Source organism: Coturnix japonica, chromosome 7 (assembly GCF_001577835.2).
Source record: "Coturnix japonica isolate 7356 chromosome 7, Coturnix japonica 2.1, whole genome shotgun sequence".
NCBI classification, from domain to species: Eukaryota; Metazoa; Chordata; class Aves; order Galliformes; family Phasianidae; genus Coturnix; species Coturnix japonica.
The window spans coordinates 28,213,993-28,240,646 of record NC_029522.1 but is presented as its reverse complement, the minus strand read 5'-3'; the positions used below and the strand labels follow the sequence as shown (position 1 = coordinate 28,240,646).

At 38.7% G+C, this 26,654-nt stretch overlaps 1 protein-coding gene across 5 annotated transcripts in view; it reads right to left on the bottom strand.

Moving 5' to 3' along the window:
* Positions 1–26,654, bottom strand: part of THSD7B (thrombospondin type 1 domain containing 7B) — a 461,190-nt gene that overhangs the window by 110,808 nt on the left and 323,728 nt on the right. For all 5 annotated transcript variants that reach the window (XM_015869059.1, XM_015869061.1, XM_015869058.2 and 2 more), the window contains 5 exons: positions 22,175–22,366; positions 19,064–19,298; positions 16,777–16,892; positions 11,685–11,817; positions 10,552–10,655 (listed from right to left, as the gene is read on the bottom strand). In XM_015869059.1, the coding sequence (XP_015724545.1) occupies positions 10,552–10,655; positions 11,685–11,817; positions 16,777–16,892; positions 19,064–19,298; positions 22,175–22,366 (780 nt within the window). The remainder of the gene's footprint in view (positions 1–10,551; positions 10,656–11,684; positions 11,818–16,776; positions 16,893–19,063; positions 19,299–22,174; positions 22,367–26,654) is intronic.

The window sequence follows — 26,654 nt, the reverse complement described above, 5'->3', positions numbered from 1 at the left end:
ACAAGCCTATTACATTTTAATAGGTTGGTTAGACTCCCATATATAACATACCTCTAGTACGGGCTTTTCTTTTACCAACACAAAGACTGAGATAAAAACAGAGATACAGAAAGTTAATATCTAAGAGATAGCAGAAAAGAGATTACTCAAAGAAATTTCTATCACCTTGGGGCACATATCAAGGAAAATAAATATATGATCACACAACTGAAACTTCTTGGGACTGTCAAGAAGGAATGATAGTACTGATGTCAGAATTGCCTAGAAAAGAGGTAGGAAGTCTCACCTTCTACAAGGCTTCACATCCAAGACCCGAATTTGACATTACAAAATACTCTACTTTAGGAAAAATCTGTAAAATATCAGAATATATTATTCCACACTTTCCTTATTTCACAAAGCCAATACCAGAAATCCTTTAATAAATGCTGCATTCAGAAGACAAAACCAGTGGCTGCCAGGAAAAAAATTGACTTTAGAAAAATCTTTGTTAAAGATGACAACTTTTCATTCTTATCTATTGCCACTGAAATACACAGATGGCTTTTACTTGTGTAGTAATTTTATTCCAGTGGTATTCCAATTTTTTGGATGAGGTTTCTCTTGAATTATTGTAATATAAAGAAGAGTGAATCTTTTTGTGACTCTCAAGAAGCAATTCCATGACAATGCTGTTAGTGAAAGAGAAGAAAGGAGCGCTTCTAACAGGAAGAATTCTCAGAAGCATTAATGCCGCAATAATCACATTTTGTTTTAGAAAATGCTGCTTAAAGTATATTTTTAAAATATTTTTGAATGTAAAGAAAACTCTCTATCCCATAAACAGCAATGCTCACTGTACTAGAATTTATCATTTCTCATTCTCCTAATGCAAAAAGGCTACTTTAAAAAGAAAATTAAAGGAAATCAACTAATCATCTTTCCAGGTCAGGCAGAACACAATGACGTAAATATCTTTGGAAACTGGGCCAAGAGAAAATAGAACCACTGGATGAGTACAGGAGATGTTGGTAATACTGACTATTTCATGATTACTTCAAGTTCCCTCATAAGTACAAGCATTTGATAAGTATTCCAGTCACTTCCAGATACCATACCACCACTTTAGTGCACCTGTTTGAAAGTGAGATTATGGGATTTTTGCAAGGTAGTTTGAGCCACTGTTATTCATTTATTCTGAAATTGAAAAGTCAAGTCTAAATCCTCAACCGCAGAGATGAAGCTGCTGGAGTAGCATAAATATACAAGTTCACATTCAATTAACATGATGTCATGACTCACTGTGCACCTCTGTGGCATGCCACGTTTAACATCTTGTGCCTGAAGACTTACAGTGAGCTGCATTGATGAGCTCCATCATTTAGGATGCTAATATTTATGTTCAGTATTTAAGGAAGCCTGACTCAGCGATTTCCAATGGGAAGCATTATCTAACAAATGTAGAAGAAAAAAAGAATGCAACTTCTACTAAGTCTGTTTGGTACTACCTTACTGTAAGAACAAAGCACTTCCTTTAACCTTCCTAGTTATCACCTCTGGAATTTTTGGAACTCGGTATTCCACTTGACTGAGATCATAATGGACAACATGACATTATTTTGGTAATTGCTCAGAGAAAAGCATCTCTAAAGTTTTTCCAACAATTTAAAGCATAAAAGCTTTTTAATAAATTTGCTTATTAGTTGGTCGTGCCTCAAGGTTCCTCATTTAAGCAGCCTGTTTGAAGAAAAGTTCTCCTCCAGGCCTTTTTCCAGAGAACGGGGCTCTTATCATGCAGAGTTCAGATAAATTTTTAACAATTTCCTATGAACCAGAACGGCTTTGGCATGAACTATCTTTGGATTTGTAAACAGCACAACCACAACAAGAAGGAAATGAAAATTTTATAAAAGCAAAAGTTCTTGATCTACATCAGTCCTGAATGGGACTGCCTACAGCATGGCAATGTGAACAAGAGGGATGCTGAAGGGCTGTACAAAACAGCAAACAGAAAAGGGAATAAAACTGAACTGAAATGTCTCAGGAACAAAGGATGATTTTATTTAAAACCATCAATAAAGTAAAACAATTTATACACTGCAGGGTTAATTCATGGAACTGCTGTATATCAGACACAGCAGAAACCAACAGACCACGAAGAACATGAGAAAAAATCAGATACTTTTATATCTAGTTACAGTGACAGCTACACGAGCTCATATAAAATATTAAGGATTGTAAAACCTCCTGTTTTAGGTTCTAAGTCAACAAAGCACTTTTAGAGTGAAATGGCTAATGTATTTCTGAAAAGGGGCAGACAATGTTATGCAAATAGGTCTATTTACAACCGACTGAAAGGATTTCTGCTAGAGTTTATCATACCCTCTGCAAAAAGCACAAAACAAGACCACCCAGGTCTGTTCAATGGAAACTTCTCGGTTCCCTAAGAAAAGTCTGAATCAATGGTTCATAGCTTGAATTTTAAATCACTGGAAGTTGATGCTAAAACAAATAGTAATTGGAAGGGCCTGTCTTAAGTTGGAAGGAGAGATTGCTCTTCATTACAACTCTTCTAATGTCTTTCATCATCCCGAGCAAGTCTCAGCACAGTTTGGTTCTCCTTGGACCTCTTTCATCTACCCTACTGTTTAATGACAATCCATCATTTAAAAAAATGGACCCCAAAAATGACTTTCACAAAAGATAGTTGGCTTAGATCATACAGACTACACAGCAGATGAAAGAAATCTTAGGAGGACCAAAGAGAGATGAACTTAATCAGAGGGATGAAAGACAAAATGAAAATCTATCTAGCCTTACTTTTAAAAAGGAGTTTCCTTCAGATAAGATGATCTTGACTCCTTCTGTGTACCTGCTAAGTATGGTGTGAGTACTGTCAGATCATTGGGGACTTTCATGATTGAGATGCTCTAGCAATTCCTGCAAATTGTACACATTTGAATGGTGCTGCCTTTGACTTTGAGGTGACTGGGCCATTTCCTATTGATCTAAAGCCTTCTTTCCCCCCCCCTTCTTCCCTCCTTCCTCCTAATCAAGGCAGAAATACATAGCCTGGAAAGCTTTGATGTTCCTCTGCTTTACTTCTCATTATTTTGATCTTTGAACAATCCCTCCATTGGTACATGCTTGTAATATACATTTTCAGTGTTTATGCCTTCTGGCTTCAAAAGACTTTTCTACTTGATTTTCAGAAAAAACAAATGCTGTGTGTGGTACTAAGATGCTGCTATTTCTGCTCTGTTTATCAGATAGGAATGGTATAGAATAAAGCTAGAAAACATGCTTAATTCCCTGTACCAAGTGGAGTACACTGCCCTATTTCTGAAGGAAATCAAATAATTTATTTGGCACAGACTTCATCATCTTTATTTTATGGAAAGTCTACAGAATACTGAATTGCCTTTGGATAAAATGTTGCACTGTAGATAACTGTCAGGACAAATTCTCTTAAGAGTCTTCTCAATTTTGATGTCGCTGGCAATGAGTACAATGACTGAAAGAAGCTGGAGTCTCTCTTGCCATTAGTTAGTATCTATAAGATAAGGTCAAGCTGATTCCCTGACTGCCAGGGAAATACTCTTATAACAGATACACACAAGGTGGGACTTGAGTCAGACCAAGCCTCAAATACAGCAGCACTTGTTGAGGAGCCTTTTGATTTCTGTTGACATCTCTCATTAAAAAAAAGGAGGGAAGCCCACTATCATGTGAGCCATATATCACTAGAGCATCAGTCTTTCTCTCCCTTGTCCTACCAAGTCCTTAGTAAAGAAAAACTGGTCTACAAGAACAAGTTACCTGGAGATCAGCGGGATGTAAGACAATACAAGGGCTGTGTGTTATTCCCCAAACCACTACCTCATAACCTTTCCTAGCTGCAGTCTTCAACACAGGCATTTACATAGACAACTCTGCCAAGTCACCAGGTTTTAGGAAAGGAGCTCAGGATGATTTCTATACACAGAGCTGAGTTTAGTTCTCATAAATTAAGCTGCAGGAATCTCAAAGTCACAAAACGCTCAGAGTGATTTATGCACCACATCTCACACAGCCACACCTGCCCCCTCCCCTCTCCTGCTCAATCCTAATGGTTCCAAATCTCAATTTACTGAAAATCTGTCTGTGAAAGATTTTGCTCATTTCTGGTAGTACAGGGAAAAAATAACAATGTATTCATGCTGCTTTTCCAACAGACCTTTTTTTAATGTCTCCTTCTCAATTTTTCCTTGTTTCTCCTATTTTTGCACAAAATGAATCTACTATCAAATCCAAAATTAAACCCTGGCTCTGGGAATAATTTGAAGGTAAAAGTCTGAAAGTAAACTGATAGAAATTAGATGCAAACAATCCATACTCGTGTAGTAAAACATTCTTATTTGCGGTGATACATCCAAATTCCTGTGTGTGGATGAGCACAATTCACAAAGACTGAATATAAGTTCCAAATGTAAAATCAAACATGGAATCAGACCACAGCCTCATAAATACCCATCTTTTTCCCATGAATGAAAAATGAGTAGTTTGGGAAATAAAATCCTCACAAACAAGGCAAACAAGGTATTGGAATTACTTGAGAGAAAGTTATAAAGTTTAAACTTGATCTTATTGTTCTGTCACTGTTTACAGTGGCAGAAAGCACTATTGAACAGAAAGAGAAGTAAGGATTACCTGTCAAAGATATTTTATTTTAGGTATCAGAAAAAAAAATCAATTTCAGGAGCTTGGGGATAAGAATGAAAATGTAAGAAATAGAAGATTTAATGATAGACACTTGTTTTGTTTTTTTTACAACAGCATAATGCTACTAGCCTGTAGTCCAGAACTCCTAATTCAGCACTCACCCCTGCAGCACTGCTGTCTTCCTACATGCTGTGACCACCTCACCTTTTCTTTCTTTAACAAAGATTTCATTTTACTGATTTCAGAGCATTTTCAAACTTATCCAACGTGAATTTTTAGGCCTACCATTCATTCAGAACATTCACAATCTGCAATGACTCAGATGTGTTACAGCTATACTCCCATGAAATACAGTGGTAGTGAAAATAATGAAAACGTCCAAGAGCATGGCTGGTGGGAAGCCATTTGAAATGGCCTTCCTGGTTGACAGCAAACACCTGATAACATAGCTTTCGATGTATTATCTCAACCAACTATACAACCACCTCATTCTGTATTTCTCTAGGTCACATTGATTGCAGAATATTCTCAAATTTATACAACGTCAGCCTTTGAACTTGAGTAGCATATGGGAGACTATCATGTGAGACTGGACTCAATGTCTTCCTAAAGTCAAAGGAACATTATCTGTGCTGCCTTCCATTTACCTTATTGTGAATCCTCAGCAAACTGCTTTGTCAAGGAAAGAAATCAGATTATCAAGAACAAATAATAGTAAATCTATTCCATTTTGGTTGTTTCTTATCACCTTTCTACTCTCCATGTGTTTGTAAGCTGAAAATTGCATTATCAGTGACAAGAAAATAAAAACACAGATAACACATACTGTCTGAATTTGCAGTAGGATGCAGAACGGCTACATTGGCGAAACTGCAGAGATAACATCCTGGAAAGGCTACCCGCTGAACACTGATCACAGAAAGACTTCACAAACCTTTTCAAATATATCACTAACAAGACCCAGCTCCTGTCCTTACCCTGTCCTCAGCATTTGCTATCAGAGATACCAGCGGGCAGGCTGGTGTTTTCTAGACACTGCTGTCTGGCCAAGACTCACGCTCTGTCTGTTGCACTCCTGAATCCACACTCTCAGTCACACCCCCACAACCTTCAACAAGAATCATAAAATCATGGCAAATCCCAAGCTAGAAGAGGCTCACAAGGACCAATGACCTCAACTCCTGGCTCCACACACGATCACTGAAAATCCAAACCCAAGAGCTGAGAGCACTTCCTGAACTCCAGCAGCCTGGCACCATGACCACTGCCCTGCAGAGCCTGTTCCATGACCCACCACCCTCTGGTGAAGAACCTCTTCCTTATGCTCAACTGGACTCACCCCTGGTACAGCTTCACGCCATTCCCTTGGGTTAATCAGTGTCAGTTTGCTAGGCCAGCATTGGCAGAATAAGCACTAACAAACCCTCAGCATCACTGAGAATACGGCTCAAGAGGCAAGTGTCCTATCAGGCAGAGCTAACATTGGAGGGAACTACTGATCACAGGTAAGCCACTATCAGCTGGACAGATTTATGCCCGGGCAGGACTCACACTGCAAACCACTGCTCATAAAACATCATCATCTAACTGAAGCAGTCCGTGTTTTTGCCACATTTGCCATCATAAATATATCCACTGCAAACTTTGGGATATCACATTGCCTCTAGACTGTAAATTATATAAAGATTCCAATAAGTACCTCCTGAAATTGGTATTTTTACAGCAGACACACCAGAGGTGGAATTTGAGCCAGACCCAGACTGAAATATAATGGCACTGGTTTAGGTATCTTCTGATGTCTGCTGACATGTCTCATAAAAAAAAGGAGGGAAGTCCACTATCATGTGAGCAAAGAATAAGACCAATTGGGTGACTATCTTATGAGCAAAAAAAAGGTAACAGTGATGCTTTTAAATGGCACGTTGCATTATAAAGAAGTTATCATAAAATAATTTCAGTAGAAACAAGAGTAATGTATGTGGCCCCAACTTTGTTCCACATTTATCACGCAGTAAATAATATATCTAAAGGATGCCTCTTTAAAATGGTCTTGCAGTTATAATGCATAAAGGCAACACTAAAATCCATTCTTTCATCTTATTAGATATAGCACCAATGTTGACTTAGTTGCTAACTTATTACAAATTATGTTTGTCATCCCAGTTCCTCCTATATTTTAGATAAAATTTTAATGGAACAATCTTGCAGGAAAAAAATTCATGGCAGACTATTACCCTTTTTTTTTTTTCTCCTAATGATAAGCTCCTGATCTGCATCTTAGTCTAAAACCACTCATCTGCAATATTCCTACAGCTACTGCAGAAGGAGAACATAATCTTAAACTCCTTGAGCCTGGTGCTTCCTTCATTCTATTTTTTCACTGCCAATTCATCTATCAACTTCTGCATGGAAATGGATTGTATCTATATCACCAACTCTCTTAGCAAATTCCACACGGTATGAATTTATAACCTGTATAATGGATGAAAGAAATAGATCACATAGGGTCTAATAGTGCAGCATGCTTAAAAAAAAAAAAAAAGTTCTAAAGTTCTACTAAGATGCAGAAAGAGGTAATCCAGTATTGATCCACCCCAAGACCTCAGGTGAGCCAAGGAGTGAGAGCTTCTTGCATTGGTGGCTTTGTTGTTTGCCTGTATGCAAGTCTCTATGTTATTCTCTTAGAGAATGTGCTGCTTTGTGTCACAGAATTTCCGTATTCTTCTAATGGGGAGGTACAGCTCTGAGATGGACACATTGCTTCTGTTAATGAGGGGAGATATGGTCAAATCCCTCAAACAAAATGAAATGAAATTAATCCTGCTGAGATGCAGCAGGAGAAGAAAATAAGCTATGACATGTTCCATTGCTGCAGTGTCTCCCTGCTTTTGGAAAGTAACTACTCTTTACATAACTACGTTGTCAGGTATTTCTAAGACTAGATTTTTAAGTGGCACCTCATTACATCAGTCTGGTCTTTAATACCTGTCGATTTATTTGTCCAATGGCTTTTGAAGCAGCTTTCAAAGACATTTGCTTAAAGCCTGCTTTCCATCCACTAATTAAATGTTAACAATCCCTTATAATGAGCAACACATTTTTTCCTCCCCAAAAACGTAAATGTCTAAGATGGCTGATCATGTCAGCACTGAAGGGAGAGGTCATTTCTGGAGGATCTTCCATCACAAACATCAGAGAACAGTAAAGTCACTGAAGGGCATCTGAAGCAGAAGCAATTTTCTCACATTCTTGACACCTTCTAGTAAATTAGTCACTTGTCGAGGAAAATGACAGCTATATAGCAATAGAAAAGCTCGTAAAGCTCTTCATTTATTGTTAGAAATGTTGCCTATGTTACTGTCAAGCAACAGTAATACCCGCACACTTTTATTCTTGAGTGCTCTATTTTAGGTGGTCTGTTGGTTTTTGTTTTTTTGAATGTTGCCTTAATGAAGTTTAAATAACATTTATACTTCTTAGCTCTAAATATTACTTTCCTCTTAACCACATGATTGTTTTCTGAGTAAGTTAGCCTACTGGAGGTGATATACAAAATTAAAGGCCACTGTAATTAGTGCAATACAATTCCAAGATAAATTGGTAAAAACTGCATCTTCAGAGGGTCATCATCTCTTTGGCTATTCTGCTCATTACTGAGATAAATCCTGATATCTTCAGCATGTTACATGGGCATAAGTGACAACACACAAGTATCTGTCTCAGAATCTATTCTAAGAAAAGAACTTGAAAGTCATTTCAGACTCCATTTTCCCTCAGCACAGCCATAGTTCTAAGCATTCTAAATACATTCTGACCATATACACATGCACACACTTTCTATCTTTAGAAATACTTGATATTAATTCAGCGTCCTCATCTCTGGCTAACCATAACAGTCACGGAAAACTGAAATCCTCTTATTCAGATGACAGTCATGGACAAAGAAAGAAAAAAAAAAACACTCTACAAATGGATGCAGTGAGGTTGATTATTTTCAGGCAATAGGATAACAGTTGCTACTCTGAAGAAAAAAAAAAAAAAAAAAAAAAAAAAAGTTGGGCAAATTTGTGCATATATTCTTTGGAGAATAAGCAGTTACTGGCTGAAGACAGTGACACACTTTGCAGGCCAATTCCTGCACAGAACAGTGGCGTTACCTCAAATGCAAACTCAGATAGGATGCACGAATATTGCAGGAAAGCATATATATGTAACATCAACACCTGGAGATGTTATACTAATGGGACAGTTTTCCCTCAAAAGACTTCCTTAGATTCACACAATCAGACAATACAATTCAGAATGGAAGGGGCTTCTTGAAGGTTTGATGCCTTTTCAAAGCAGGGCAGATCTAAAAGTTAGAAAAGGTGGCCTTATATAGTCTGTACCTTATGTATGTTACGAGCCTATACCTCTAATGAACCTAGAGCCTTCCCAGGTGATCTGGAAATTTTGTTACTGTGACTGTTATGCTCTTCTGTCTCACTTTGCCTCTCAAATAGATAATCACTGAGAACCAGCTCGTTTTTCAGAAGCAACTCCAACAGGTAGCTGGGTTTCAGCTGCCTTCACTCCCATTTGTAGGCAGCACCCTGTAAATTTTGTGTGCATTTCATTTCAGAATTCATTTTCCTGGAACTCCATTCATCTTCAACACTACCGATTTGTACCGTCACATCATGCAATTGCCAAAATCAGAGCTGTTGTGAAAATCACAGCTAATGATGAAAAGTGACCACAGCGCCAAAGCAAATTCTGCTTGAACCCACCAGACTGTGAGATTCCTTTCGCATGATTATCACAAAGCAGTTCGTAGCTATTTAACTGTTGGAGAGCTCTCCAAAGACCAAAAATAAGCATGATACTCTCCCATTATACTTCTCATCCTGTCAGAGTATGATTAGTAAGAAGTTCATACAACTACTGGAGCATAAAGATTGCCCTCCCTTCACACCGAGATTCAGGAACACATTTTACGATGTCTCAATTTACAGAGCTCTCTTTGAAAACTTTGTGGAAAGGCTTGTGGTCAAAACCTAAAGGTATTTACTTCTTTTAGTTTAAAACATTTCTTCTTTCAGATGCAGCTCACATACTGCCAGAGCTTTTCTTTCTTTCCCTTTGTTTCCAGATTATGTAAGAAAATCAGCTCATCTTTAAAGAACAGTTTCCTGCCTTGCGAAGGAGTAAATTACTATGTCAAATTTCTTCAGTTAGCATACCTGTATAGTAATCTTTTTTCAATAAAAATAACCTTTTGTTAAAGGTTTTATTAGATTTCTCAGCAGACTGATAGCAGACACATCTCAAGACATCTGCAGGAACTGCTACAGACTCTGATCACATAACTCAGAACAGTGAAATTCTTTTTAACGCTTCTGTTCAGACAATTGGATCACTGTATTTTCCAAGTGCTTAAGCACACAAAGGGCAAGAGCCCAAAGCCTTTGCCCATGCTGGATTTCTCAAACTGTCTTGATAAAAGCAGGCCTCAGGCAGATTATTAGTAACATTTAAAATTACAAAGAACTTATCCTTTCCATTTTTAGCACCAAGAAGCGATTACATCACAGAGAACTATGGATACAGTTCTTTCTAAGCCAATGTGCTTCATCCTTAAGCAGAAGAGGTTACTCTGAGGATACTGAATGCCAAGCATAAATCTGTTCCTGTGCTCCAGCACACTATCATGTTGCTGGTAATCTGAGTTTTGATGGAGCAGAAAAACCACATAATATATCCACTTCCCAAAACACTTCATTTTACACCTGAAGTGCTTCAGTCACTGTTTCCAAATCAGCTACTCAAAAAGCATCAAGACTCTATTAAACATCATCCTCCATCACCTTGAGGTCAAAGAAGAACGCTTACCCCTTGACTGCAAACCATGCCCACACGCCTCATTGTGTCCCAGCACATTCTGTCTCACTGACTCTGGCACCAGCACGCAATGACTCCATCGATGGGTCTTCCACCTGTGAGAGGAAAATGTTAATGATTAAATGGCTAAAACTGGAAAATAATATGTCCAGACAAGAACTTCAGAAAGCTGAGATGGAAACGATGATATATTACAAAGACTTAAGGAAAAATAGCCAAAAAAGTTGTAATCACTCTTGAAATATGCATTAAGAACTGAAATTCAGATGTAAGGTTCACCCTCTAGAAAGTCATTTCATTCTCCAACCATACTTCCCTCCCTGACTTTTCTAGGGCATAATTCAAAGTCACAAAGTAAAACAAGCAAACAGCTTCAGCGTGCTTTGAAATCAGGCTCTTCTCCCAAAATCCTGTTCTCATGCACCATCTGCTTTCCATGCTATGAAGTGTGTCAGCCAAGAATGCAAGACAGTGGCTTTCCACAGTGCTGTGCAGCACTGAATGTTTCAACTCCTGCTCTGTCCCAGCATTCAGCTGCCTGCTCTGCTCTGAGAGCAGGGTGTGCAGTCTGAAGATTTAGATGCAAAGATATGATACATTTAAGTTTACCAACACTGTATAACAGATGGGCCAGAGAATGTTAATGAAAAGTGGTAATTGTCCTATTGTACTACTCGTCTAATCAGAAATTTAAAGTGCATATTATTCACTGGAGTGAGAGCATCAGGGGAGAAAATGGCGTTTCTGCAGTAAGCATACAATTATGATTAAGGCAGCTGAGTGCCTGTGGAATGAAAACAGCCTGCACTGATTTTTAGATACATTGAGGGGAGAGTTCCCAGTAAAACCTTCCTTAAACACTTCCAATCCTGAATTTACCATCTTTAGGAGCTGTGTCTATTGGGGTTCATTCTGATGAAATCAGATCATCTGAAATCTCCAACTTGAACTCTTCTACACTTAGCAAAATCTATTATTCGTATAATGTTGTTCATTTATTGACCCTCCATTTTTCAGTTTATGTCATTTCCTTGTGAAAACTGTGCTGGGTGATCCCACAAGATTCATTTCTGGAGAACTGGTAGCCCATTAGAAAGAAACTGATTCAAAGCTAATACTTTTACCTATAAACCGGACAGACGGGAGTATCTTCACATTCTCTTTCCTCATACAAGGTGTCTGGACATGCCTGTCCCCCATTGGCAGCATCCTGAATGATAATCCTATACCGAGACTGCTTAACAGCTGTGGCATTGCCTGTAAAACAAAGACAAATGCTTTGCAGACACAGGCACAGGTGGTACCCCGAGTTACTGATTTTGCTGTTCTGGTTTAAAAGATTTCTCATGTTACATTTACATTGTGAAATTGTGAATCCTCACAAGGAAGTGGGGGGGAGGCATGGTACAATGAGCCAAAAGCTACCATTATTTTCTTTAAAATTAAACAGTTCCGAAGAGCAGCATCAGGAAGGGTGATAAATCCACAGTTTAAGACATGCTTAAGAACATCACAGCAGACAAGAAAAGAAGTAGAAGCAAATGCTAAAACATCTGAGCAGGAAAAAGGAAAATTAAAAAAAGAAAAAGAAAAAAGAAAGTGCAACTGTTACAATGGAAGGTTTTGTATCCTGGTGGTCTCAGGCTACTGCCAGTAAGCCATCTGTACTAATCTAGTAGTTACAGATGGTGTCTTCCCGATAAGAAAACCATCACAACCAACAGAGACTAATTCTCTCCTTAGCCTGAGTACACACAAACCCAGAAACACAGCCCACAGTGTGTGGTACACAACGCAGCATAGGAGACAAGGATAGGATTGGCACTAGTGGGACCTGACAGCTAACACAAACACAATCCTTGGCTGCAGAATTGGGAAGCTGAAACTGAGAGCTGGTGTAGCTGCTGTGCATGGCAGCAACTGGGGGGTGATTCTTAATAGAACTTAAATAACAATAAACCTGTCCTATGATAGTGGACTCCACCAAGAAGGGTCAAGGGAAGCGAGGCTTTGCCTCTGCAGGCACTGGTGAGACATCTTGGAACTGTGTCCAGTTCTGGGCTCCACAGACAAAAAGCACAGATCATGGAGCAAGTTCAGTGAACAGACATAAAGATGATGTAGGCACTGAAGTGTCTGACACATAGGAAAAAGCCAAAAGGGCTGGGACTGCTCAGCTGGACAGAAGGCACCTTGGGGATTGTATCAGTATACCAGACCGGGGGCCATAAAGGAGATGGAATAACAATTTTCACAGTGATATTCACTGAGACATTTTTCAAGCAGCTGAGTACACATTTACAATGATTTAATTCAAGTTCCTCAGCTTTCTGATAAAAGTTTCATGTGTCAAAAATCTACCACTTCCCTTAATTAGAGCAGCTATGCTGTCAAAAGAGGAGATTAAATTTACTGGGCATAATTTGTTCTCAACAAATCCATACTGACCAGTTCATCAGAATCTTATTCTTAAGACATTTATATTTCAAGTAATAACTACTTGTGTCTTTCTACATAATAAAGTTAGGATGAGTGATCTATAATTTCCTTGACCTTTGTTTTGAGTTTTGTTGTGATGTATTTTTTTATTATTATTATTGGGGTTTTATTTAGTTCTTTAGGACTTAGCAATTTCTCACACAGAGAGCAGTCACAAGATGCTCTGGCATTACTTCCTTTTCTATTCATACAGTCCTACTGACACGGAAACAGATGATTTATTGCAATATTTACTCTTCAGTCCATTCCTTTCCTGGTTGCAGATGGGAAGCAACAGCAGCACTGCACATTGCTCAGTAAGTATTGGCCATAACTTCCATCCAGCTTCCACTTACTCCCTATCCATTTCTGTTATCCAATTCATTTTCCTATTGTCTAAAACTTAATTTGCATTCTCGATATTATACTTCTGGGCATTCCTTTAAATTCACCTTCAGTTACATGCTTGTTTCTGATTGTTGCAGAACAATTTGGCAATAAAAAGATTCTGAACGAACGATTCTGATGATGAGAAAAGAAAAAATAGCCATTTCTGATACTTTGTCTTCAAAGTCTGAAGCTCTTGTCCCTACTAGCTATTAGTACAGGTATCTATTTGGGGTAGAAAGTGAAAAAAGTAGAGCCCTATTGGGCTCCAGCCTTTTGTAGTCTTCCTTGGTAGCTTCCAGACCTTCCACACTCCTGCTTGCATGCAATATGTTCACCAGAGGTGCAGCTATCAATTTGCTGAATTTGTTGAAATATATAGCAGAAACATCATTCCGCTATTGCTATTTTTTCCCTTCTCAAAAGAATCACAAAGTTTATCTCTTTCTTTCTGATGATTTTATAATTCAAATTGTCTACCACCATTAGAATCTTAGCCATTTTCTTCCTATTAATCAGCACCAAATCTAAATGAGCTTCCCACAGTAATTTTCTCCACCTCAAGAAACTAAATTATCCTCAACATTTATTGCACATTACTCAAACCCCATTTTCAAAATTGAATTTCCTCATTGGCTTTTCTACAGCATTCCTTACAAATGTTACTGAATGTAATTTTTATATCTCATTTAAGATTGTTACAGCTTGATTTTCCAAAGGTATTAACATTATATAAGACTATACATTTAAAGCTAAACTTCAGCTGGCTTCAAGAAAGGTTATGACTGTCTGCCACTCTGAGAACTTAAGCCCCAGGATCTCAAAACAAATTCCATGCCCTCAACTCTGCAACTCAGAGTCTCCTCTCCTTACTCATAGATTCATATGACTCCTATCAATCCATTCTTTTCAATCTTCTTTTGCTCTCACATCTTTGCTTTTTCTCCATTTAACCCCCCCCACTGCTGCCCTGGCACACTGCTCAGGGCTAGTAAATGTGGATTACTGTCAGATGAGGGACAACATCTTGCTCACTACTGTAAGGCCCAGCTTTATCATGATAAAATCGCTGTCACAGCTTTTACAGAAAGCATTTGTGCTTCTGACTCTGGAGGGAAGGGCATAGACTGTCAGCATAAGACTCTACGAGCACCCAAATAACAGGGACAGATCTTGTAAGATTTCAATCACCAAAATCAGAACTGTCTCCAATATTCTTGTGCCCATAAGAGTTTTGGAAAGCCAAAGTTTAAGTTAGACCATCTCCACATGATTGTTTTATGAGAACTGATAGTGGCAAATCCTTGAGAGAAACTGATACAAGGTAAAAGCCACTGGAATTTCTTAATGAGGCAACCAACTTTAATGTTTCAAATACATTTTAAGTCATGGAAATAAACTGGATAGTTACAGTCTAACACTTTGTGTAAACTTGTGTACATGAAGCAACGTTAAGCGACAATGAAACTGTTGACCTTCACTCTGGATAAGCAATGTATAGAAGAGAAGTACCCACGATCACCATCTATTTATTGAGAGTTTTGTTTTGATCTCATTTTAAAGCTATGCTGACAGACCACAGAGCACATCAGCCATGCTGAAAGCAGGTAGCTCTCCAGGACACATTCACCATCAGGTACACAAAAAAACATTGCTCATTCAAACCATTTCCTTTTCTGAAACCTCCACGTTGGTTCTCTGAATCTTGCTTCAATTCATCCTCAAAGACCCATTAAAAGAGATAGATTATAGGGGGGTGCGGTAGACAGTTGTCACCTTTAAGTATCTGAAATGGCAGAGAATCAATAACTCGCAACAACCTCTCTGTTCCTGACTCACCAACAGGTGTTTTGATTCAATTGCACTTCTTTTGTGAATTATGTCGTCCGTCCATCTGTTATTGCCCTACGTTCGCTGCTGTCTACACTTCTGAGGTATGAGATAATTCTTTGCCAGAAGACAGCCTCTTGTCTGATGACATTTAAATGTAGGGAAAATGTCAGCTTTTTACTGTTAGATAGTAAAGTTGGATGCATTTTCTCAGATAAACTACAAACAGCTTAACTGGTAAAGTTCTGTGTAAACCTGATTTAGTGACTGCATGTTTGTCTAAGCTCTCATCTTCTGCTGGTACACATTTAATTTTAAATCTGCCAGGCCATACCTGCTTCTGCTTGATTTGCTTAGTAATTCACCATCTGTATATTGTTTTCATTAAATATAACTTCCCTACAAAGCAGCAAAACCCTGAACAACTCACATACACACGGCGTTCCTGAAATTTCATTATCACGCTGAGCTTTTAATTGCGCAATGCAAATTAAGAGAAACTTGCAGTGCAGCCATATCAATAACAGATCTAGCAGAAAGCAAACTCCCCCATCTAAGAAGTTTTAATTTAGAATTATATTAGAATGATAACACCGCCAAGGAGGTTAAATAATTAATTTCTTCTCATTTTAATTGTAGACTATTATTTAATAAACAAAGTAATTTACCAGGTAATTTATTCTATTTCTTCATAGGCAGCTCATTTAAAGTCTAAAAATAAATTGCTAATTAAAACAGGATTCACTGTTTTAGAAACAACTTGTTTTCCTATAAAATCTTACAAGGACTATGCTAGAGCATCCACTGAGAATCTTTCAAGGGCAAGGAAGCTGCCAAGAAAAAGGAGATATTCCGGTAACTGAGAAGTCTTTTGTCTCAACAATTAATGAAACTCATTAATTTGTCACAAAAACCAACACCAGATCACTATAAATAATCTTTGCTAAACATCTAGCATAAAAAAGCCAACCAACCAGATCAGAGAAACATATGGTCCTCAGAAAACCACAAAGGGCTATCTACACAGCCCTGTGCATACACTCAGATTGGAAATAAATTTCATACAATACAGCAATTCTGCGTACAACACAAGAGCCTTGGACTTTCCTCTTTGAAGTTTCTCCCTCAGTGCATGGAGTGCTGAATCTCAAGCTCTTTCATGACCCTCTTGTAGGCATTAGGTAGAAGTACAATGTGGTGGAGAGTTGCTCAATGAGAAAAGAAAGGGTTTGGGTCTTTGCAGATCTTTTCTATCTCTTTGCCCACTTGTGCCTGCATTTCCCAGTTCACCAGCAGCCTGAGTCTCTGCCTGAGACCCTCCATACCTGTTAGGAGATTTTGCTGGTGAGAGTGCAGAGTTGCCAAGGTCTCAGCAGTAACTGGGAGAGGTGAAGGCAGATGGCATGCACAGAGGATGCTTGGAGAAGCCCTCAGGGGGCTCCCTCATGCCCCTCCATCCTTTTCCCATGGCCATGGATGCAACAAATTGTCCAAAATTCTGTTCTCATTTTATAGGCTTACCATGCTGACACACTGTTGGGCAGCGAGTCCACTCACTGAAAGGCGTAACGATGCAGTCCTTCTTGCAGGGCAGGAGACATGGTCGCACAGTCTCAGGTCTGGTGGAATCTGGACATCTATGAGTTCAAATGCAGAGATACCATTTCATCAACAAACAACAAATCCACAGGGAAAGGTTCAGCTCATAAGACTCTCACAGGGCTGTGAGCCTGATGCCACTCCATAGGAATCTCTCCTGCTCACAGCCAGCCTCATTTACACTCCCCTTTGCACTCAAGTAACCAAACTGAAGTTAGAACATGTGCTCAGATCTTAAAAAATACTGAGTTTGGCCTGATGACTACAGACTAAATGTAACACTATATACTGCCTAAAACACAATGCTCACTGCAGCAAACCGGATATATTTATTACCAAAGTGATCAGTGAGGTCTATAAGGCAGTCCTGTTCAACATGACATACAACGGCCTTCCATTCATTTGCAACTGTGCGTAAGGACTGATGAGATATTCCCCTACTTCCAAACCACTAGGAAATGCAAAAGCATCTTGAAGCCATCTTTGTGTCACTTCCTGAGGTGCAGGAAGAGTTTGCAGGACAGAAGCTGTATAGGCAAAATTGTACTGCACAGTATGGGAAAAGGAAATGTGATTTTTTTTGTATCAATTTTGAACTCCGAAACAAAAAACATGTGATGCATATTCTAATAAATGCTTCAGACAGACAATCAATATTTAAAAACTAAGAGAGTGGAAAAAGGACAATTTTATGGGAATGGGCACATCATGCATTTCAAGTAGGGGATCAGAAAGGGAATTACTCTTTTCTAATTTTCATTAATTTGTAGTAGGAAGATCACTCAGAAATACTTAGGAACACAGGCAATCTAAAATGATCAGAACTGAAAGAAGAATATGCCATTAAACCATGCTAGGAAAGAAAATAAACCTTGCAGTCATGACTCTGCTACTGAGATGGTAATAGGATACCAAAAGGTATAATTTAAAAGAAAATAAAGAGACATTTGTCCTCATTAAGCGTAACTATTCTAGGGGGCAGAATTCTGTTATCCAGCCAGTGAGGTGCTTAAATATTTTTATGCTGAAATTCTGGCTTTATTCAACTTTCTGTGCCTTGCAACTGCCTTAAATTGCTGCGTAGGTTTTTATCATAAAATTGGGAAAAACGCAGAACACAAAGACTCAGCCCGCCAGCACACGAAGCTTATTAATTCCCATAATGTAGCCCATTTCTGAAGCCATATTAACGGTAGGCTTTCACCGCAACAATTCCAAATGCAATATTACTTTGGGTCAGTTTTCATCAGCTCAGGCATAAACCATGTCAGTGGAACATCCATTTCCCTTCAGACTGTCCCAAAAAGTGGAGGGGGGGAAAACCTGTTTTAGATATTACATAGCTCTACAAACAATATGTTTAATTAGACAAAGTTGCAGCATATCAATAGATTCCAGATATAAATGAGTATTAGATTTCTTTCCCTTTATTTAATTAATCTCATTAACCTCTAGAATTTTAATTAACTTTGCAGAAATCAACAGTCTGGTTATACCAACAGGATTGTTTGAGAGCTACAATAAGAGATGAAACTCAGTTGTAAGTCTCTAGACTCATTATCAGTGGAAAAAATAATTAGCAGTGTCTTGATTTTTTTTATATTAGGGAAAACATCTGTGCTACTTATTTTCCTCATTTAGCGAAACAAAGCAAAATTCAGAATCCTTGTACTGCTGAATACATAATTTTGGGTGTTGGTATCGAATTATAACAGCTATATAAATCAACAGAATGATACATATCACAAAGGTTCTGCCTCATCGTAGTGTAAATAAAATGCAAACTCTACTTGTTCTTCTCTGTTTTATTAAATCATTGTTAATAATGTATTAATGAATGTTATGTCCAGATGTACTTTGTGTTTTTCATACACCAGTCCTTGAGGAAAAGCATTTGCAAAGAAATCTGAATTGGAATAATAGAGGAGCTACAGCAAACAAGATGTATAGCACCAAAAGCATGCATTTGCCTTGGATTTACTCATAAAAAATTAAAAATGAGATAGTGACTCACTTTTTTATACATTAATAACCTTTCAACAGTAGTGATGGAGTAGCAACTGGAGAATAAGAGCAGAAATGAAATTATTACTAAGTCTGCTGTTTCCCTACGCTGTCTGAAAATACTTTTAAGTGTAATGTACCGTAACAAATCATCACTTGAGCTCTACAGACAAAGGTGCACCAGTAATAACCTTTCTTTGAATACCTTTTAGGTGTAACGTGGCCAGAACCGCTCTTCATGCAGAAGACTTTCCTTGTCTGCATGCCCACTCCACAGGCAGCTTCTCCACTCCAACTGATGGTTGCATTCAGCGCAGTTACCAACACATCTTCAGAACAAGAGCTCCAGGGGGAGGTTTCCCAGAAGAAATGCACACAAGGGTGATCATTGCAGGCACGGTGCTCCTGCAGGGCTCTGTCAGGAGGACAAGCTTTTCCACCTGGAAAGCATGAGAAGAACAAAATATTTTGTCAAGTGACACGTGGCAAAAGGAGGCAATAGGAAAAAATAACCATGATAGGTTCACTTCACATCTTTTCTTTTTTCATTTTCAAACTAACTAAATAAATAAATAAAGCTTAAATAAAGCTGCTGACCTTTATGGCTGCAACAACAGCTTTCTAAAATATTGTTTCCCCATTAAACTAGCCTTGCATAAAATTGCATTCCGACACATAATGGAAACAGAAATAGGCAAAGTATATTTCTGAGTTACCTTATTGATACTCCTACACACAGCCAAGTTGATTCCATTTAAATGGCAGTATCACTCAGCAAACATGCAATTATCTTTAAAGACAAATTAAGCATTATTTTTATGCTCATTCTACTTGCTAATTTCCAAAGGAGGAACATCTCTTTTTTAATATTTGGACTACGTTCACAGAGCAGTACGGGCTGCTAACCCATACTGACGGAAAGTTGTTACTACTAACAGATACAAAGTTAGTCAAAAGCCTGCAAATCAAGCTGGAAAAACTTGAAAGACTTTGAGTCTCATGGCTGTATTTGTCTTAGGCAGCCTCCTCCAAATTCATGTGCAGAATTTGCTAAGACACTACAATTTGCCAGCAACTTGTAATTAATCTACAAAACACAGGAGTAGGAACGAGTCTCCCCAGAAGCCTTAACACTCTAGCCAGAGGTCTGAATTGAGCCCATAAAAGCTGAAGACGTCCACAGCTCAAAAGCTAGAGAGTAATGCAGTGAAATTGTAACCATAAGCACTGTCATTTTTGGAAGAAAGAAGCAAAAATGACTACAATCAAAATCATTCTCTTCCAGGATAGAAGAACTGGTAACTTATGACACAGCAAACGTATATCAAAATTAAAGTTACACATTTTGAAAGAACTGAAGTGCCAGGGCCAGATATCACACGACTCAGAGCACCTTTATGCCCTAACTAAAATCAACGGGAGATGAAGGCAATATTGCTCCTCAAAGGGACGCCGATCATCTTGCAGGACTGAGCCTTCTGAAATGAAGCATGACCCGAAATGGCCACATAACACTGAGGAAAAAGATGGTTAGGAATTTCTTGGCACGTTGATTTGGATAATTGTGCCACATTATTGTTCCCTTTTTCTTCTTTTTCATGAAAATGACTGCTCCATATCATGTTCAGTCTCTGAAAGGTTTAGTATGATGATGGAGTGAAAAATGCCCCTGGTTATATTACTTTCCTGAATTCTTCTTGGCAGGAAAAACTGCAGATCAGTCATTGCTTGTGTGTTCGAGTATGTGTTAATAAATAAATAAATAAATGAAAGAGGAAAAAGGGTATATCTGGTCGATTAGATAGACAAAAAAAAGGGAGTAAAAAGAAACAACAAAGAAAGAAAAAAAGAAGATCAAACCAAACTTGGGCTTCCCGTGGAAAAATTATGTGTTTCTTTTTTTTCGACATCCAAAGTGAGGAAGCTCTCTTAAATCACCAAGTGTAATAATACAGTAAAACACTTCATTCATCTTTAAAGAAAAGTTCATCAGAAACACTTGGGGTGTTTGGCTTTATTAATGAATTATTCCTCCCTACGAAGCCTGAAACATTCAGCTCAAAGCATTATGTTTCTGCTTACTGTGCTTCATGTTATATATTCTTGAGACCACTTTGCTTATGCACTTCTAGAATTCATTTCAACAACATTAGGAATAACTCAGTCTTTACATTCACAATTCCACATTTGTCTGTTATTTAAGTTTCGTTCCCATCATAGAAAATATGAAACCAAACTTATTTTGCAGTTTAATTATTCTCTAGCACGTAGGCTTTTTTAGTAGTAGTTATTATCATTCAATCAACAATTACATAGCAGTTTTCATCCTGAAGGGTCCCAATTTTCTCTGCGAGTGCTTACCAGGATGTTTATGTGAATACAGAACATTCATATGAGCAGGAGTTTGCAGGATCAAGTCCTTATACTGCCCCAGAAAGAGTGGGTGCTTTTAATGATAATTTACAAAATGGCACTTAACAGAGCTTCTCCTGGACTAGATTTGCATTTGAAGTGTTTTGGTGATGGATTAGCTGCACACAGTGCTAGCAATAGCAGACATTTTCTGTTGTGTCAACAAGGCTCGAGTCTGTTAGACCTGTTCACGCTTTACGCATTTTTATGTGCCCACAGTGGTATCATTCAAATTCTTCCTGTACAACCAGTACAAAATGCATTACTGTATGTGTAACCAAAGTTAGAAGACTATCATTTTAATAAGACATAACCTGTGTAAACAATTGTATCACTGTGATGTTGGCACATTAAACTTGAGGCACACAATGCATCCACGAACATCCCGCAGAAATTATGTACAATCATCAAGTTATTTACTTATTCCAACACAAAAACAAGGTTAATACATCTCAGGTTTGCATTAATGAAAGAAACAAGTCCTTTTCCATTTTCTTGTTTGACATAGCTCACTGTTCTCTTCTAAATCGATACTAATATGTACTAATATATAAAAACACTTCCATGTTAAGCTTCCATGTCATGCTGTAATTTCATTAGTATAGGATGCATTTCTCCTGAACAAATTCACACCCAGACCTAGCCCTAAATATACCATAATTCATAGGCTAAAGTAAATAATTTTGAACCATGACAGAATTTCTCTAAACAGCACATGCATCTGTGATTAATTCAAGCCTAGAAAGATCTTTTGTTTGCTAGGCATGAACGACAGATAAGATGTATTATTTCTCATTGCTTCAGTATTGGCATTTGCTCTGATCTAAACACAGCTTGGCAGAGGAACACAAGTCAATTCATTAAACAAACAAATAGCAACTAATTTAGAATATTTACCACTTACCCTCTGCTGGAAGGGCCAAGATGGACCTACTCCTGCTTTGGCTGCCCTCCGCACTTTTACTGGAACATGAATGGGAGCATGGGGACCACTGGGACCACTCACTGAGAACACAGTCTGTTGCACAAGGGATTTCACAAGCCATGACATCAGGACGTGGAAGCTCTGAGCAAAGGTGATATGGTACTTCTTCACCTAGAGCAAACAAAACAAAACAAAAAGCAAACAGAGAGAAGTTTGACTTGCTTCACTATCAATGCTTTCTATCACACAGAGTGACTTTATGTCAAATAACTGCCCAGCAGTGGAGGAATACACAAGAAAAGAACACATGGTTAGGTTTCAGGCTTGAAAATATAATAGCTGAACAACCACCTTAAGGATTTCTTCAGAAAATAAAAATAAAAAACTATAACTACAGAACCTACTTTCCACAACATAAATTACGCAGGTCCCCATACAAGACAGCTTCCTTCTGCCTGCAGGTCAGAAAAGCTTCAGATAGATGATTTGGTCATTCTCCTGCAAACACCCTAGAAGTGACCATGTACCACTTTTGAATATGCTATCCAAAATAACTCTATTAAACCAACCACATCTAAGAAGAAATACCTTCCGTGGGAATGAACTCTGGGACAAGGACTAGAAATACACATCTGGAGGAGAAGCATTTCTTTAAAATCCTGTTCAACATGAATGCAGGAAATTGTAGGGTTGAGGACAGACCTACCAACCAAAAGGTCGTCCAGCAGAGTGAGCAGCAGTACAAAGCACAAAGGAGGGATGTTGGGAGGAGGAGAAGACACAGGGCTATGTTTTAAAAAGTAACATAGAATATAATTCTACTTTAACAAAGGTATAACAATGGAAATGTCCAGCAATTTCACTAACTACACAGACTTTACGAGGACACCATAATTGACAAAGTTTCATAAAACATAACTCTTTTGATACACCTAATATATAACAAACACAATTCAAACCATGAACAGACATGATCAATTTTGTTACACTGCTCTCTTGCCTAGTGTTTCTGGGCCCTTATGAATTATCAGATATACATCTGAAATTTCTGGAAGCTCAAATCTTCCTGTTTAGAAACAAGTTCACACTGAATGTTACCTCTTCTACCTTTATAATAGCTACAAAGTTCTCCATTCTCCTCTAAAGTTTGTTTAATTATGAATTCAGGAAAAAAACATAATGACTATCCAAGTTCGAGTATACTTAGAAAAATAAAATAAAACTTATAATGGCAACTACAGAGTAACACTGGCTCTTCCACATCACTTTACAGGAACAGGGTCTGTAACGAGGCAGCCCAAGATGCAATTATAAGCACAAGGATAGGAATCTGGATTGCTTTTGCAAGACAATACATGTACAAGGGTGTAAATAAGAGAAGGAGGCTGCGACTGGGACTGCATAAAGCTGTCAGTAGCGCAGTCCTATTATCTGCAGTTGCATTCCTAAATGAAGACAGGCTCATCGCCCTCAAGGCACAAATAAAACTTTTCAAGCATATTATAAGAAGGAACAGAGAACCCAGCCAGGCAATCTGACTGCAAAAATACATTTAAAAATACTTCCTCTTTTTCCTTGCACTTATGTTCATCAGGAAGGGCTTGAAATGCCCACTCGTTGTACCGCTATTTGTTCCAAGGCTGATGGATAAGGAAGTCAAGACCAAAGTCCCTCTTACAGACAGCCCCTGTTCTGAGTACCGCATTTGGCCACCCCTGCAAACCATGCTTAAATAAACCCTTTGTTCTGATTAGTCCATTATACCACTGCTCACATAACGCTGACAACAATCTTCAGGCAAAACCAGCGTTAAAAAACAAAAATAAATAAATAAATAAATAAAAACAACGGCTAAACCTGTAAGCCTTATTCCAGCTGTCTCCTTGAGTCATTTTAGTGTCAAAATCCCTGCTAACATTTTGACAGCCTGTCTGTTTAGCAGCAGATAACATGAGGGTTTCCTATGCAGACTTGATTTTAAGAGTCATTGGTACAGTAAAATCAAGAGATGATAAGCTTCAGTGAAGCACCATAAAACACCTGCCCTGCCATCGCTTACAGTCACAGGGAGGCATGGGAGCCTTCCCACTGATGCCTTCACAGCTTCCCAAATGTCATGGTTCACCTCTAAGCACCCAACACCAAACCAGGGGTGGCTTCTTTCACCCACAAGCCTGGCTGAAAGCAGTCATTTGTATTCCCCAATTCTGGCAAAGAAGCAAAATCTGCTTTCTGCTTCTCTCCGTGTTTTTCATGTAGGATTTACAACAGGTGACAGCAGCAGCAGCACCGCCAACAGAGACTGCAATTCAAAGTTCTTCAGCAAAAGGGAGATGGGAGTTTTTCTATCCAGAGAGTACCAATGATTGCATGAAGGTACAATTCAACACTCAGTTTGATCTACGTTATAGCTCTGCTTGCTGTGTTCAGGTTTAATTGCTGGCTGTTATTAACGTGGAAGTGCACCACTCTGTACCAACTGCGTAGCAGAGAGATCTCAGAAAACACCATATATTACAAAATAAGGCAATACCTCTTATTTCCTATGAAAAAATACTCTAACGGGATACATATCAAATGTGCTTTATGCTCCATCACAGACTTACAAAAGATATTAAATTCTCCAGAGCTTCTAAATTGTCCACCCAAAACCTTAAAGGTAGAATTCTTATTGCAGATGTTCACAATAATCTTTCTAGAAGAGGCTTTCTCTCGGCTAAATAACAATTTAAGCACCTAAATTACCTAAATGCAATACGATTTCCCCTCCAAGTATGTGTTTAGATCTCAAGCTGCAATATCTGAAATCAGCCATGGAGAGCCGAGGGGTGGTGGGGAAGGATGCAGTCCTTGTGGAAGCCACTCGTCCTTCAGGAAAACAGTGCAAGAGACAGCACTGACAATGACTGCTGCAACTCCACTCCCTAGTCAGAATTTTTAGATTAGAAACGATGACACCTTGGTGAAGTTCATCTTGTAACAACCAGAAGTTAATCTCAGTGACAGCTCAGAGCACAGCAGTATTTCCTCAGGTCTCCCATCTCTCCCAGTCAAAACCCTCTCCTGATGTGAAACTGGTGCTTGCTGACAAATTGCTGCAGTGCTGCTATCAACTTAGAGCACTGCTCAGCAGTAAACACCCCCCTCCCAAGGCAGAGGGGCAGAAGACACACAAAACAAAACGAAGAAAAGAAAAGCAAAAGGTTCTTAGGTTTTTGAGGCATCCTCTCATCAGCGTGGAATGGATCCAGCCCATCCAACCCACCTCAGGGGGTACTGCCACAGCCCTCATTGCCTCTCTTCGGGTCTCACTTGCTCATTTCGTCTTTTTACCACCTTGAGATTGGCAGAGTGCCCAGAATTAGTCTCAAGAAACTCTGTTTGCTCTGACGAGTGTTTTTTCTGCTGTGACCCTCAGGAGTACAAAGCCAAGCAGTGGCTGAGATGCAGCTGGAGTACTGGTGAGGACGATACGTGATCGACTGAAGAGCTTCGTTCTCACTCTGAGAACACTTGGGTGGAAATTAAGTGGGGCTCTTATTGAAGTGAACCTTGGGAAACGCTTTCTATCCTTGTGAAACTGCTGCTAACCCAACCACACGTGGAAAGCACTAGCTGCAAAACTGAACTTCTACCTGCATTTTATGAGTCACAGCTGCTAAGCAATGAATGCTACATCACTTACACAACAGATAACGTTCTCAATACAGTAAAGACTGAATCCCTTTTCTTCCACAGTTAGAGTGTAATAATTATGAAAGACAAACATAGAATTTTTGCAAATATATTTGGCAATAAAGTTAACTGTAACCTAATGTACAGGTTTTGTATTTGAATTAATAAGCCAACAGAAGGAACTACACAGAGAAACACACACTGAGTTGAATTTTTGGTTCATCTTATAAACAAATGAGATTCTCCCCAATGGGCAAAACAAAACACAGAACAACACAGAGCTCTGCTTGAAATAAAAAGTTTGTTTTTTCAGATTTTTTTTTTTGTTTTTCCGCCTTTTCCATTCTAGAAGATGATACTTTCATGTTCCTGAACAAAGCGCTGCATGGTGAGATACTGAATAAACAGCAACACTTCACCCCGCAGCACTCCAGCATTGGACCCACCTGCCTACTTTACATGACACCTTAGAAAACCCAGCTCCAGAGCAATATTCTTGTTCTTCCCCACAACCCTTGTGCTCAGATCCTGTGACACAGCTAATGACACCTGCACGGGTGTTCCTCCTGGCTGGGAGCAGAAGTATTGCAAGGTGAGGAATGTCCACAGGCCAGCATATGACTAAAGCAGCAAAAATACAAAACCTGTTAGGCAGTAGGAATGGAAAGAAGGCCAACAAACTGAGTATCCACCACTACAGCATTCTAACTTTTAGAGAAGAGAATTTGAAAAATGTATTTTGAAGATTTCAGGTCTGTGTATGTGCACAAAGTTCCAACCCCGC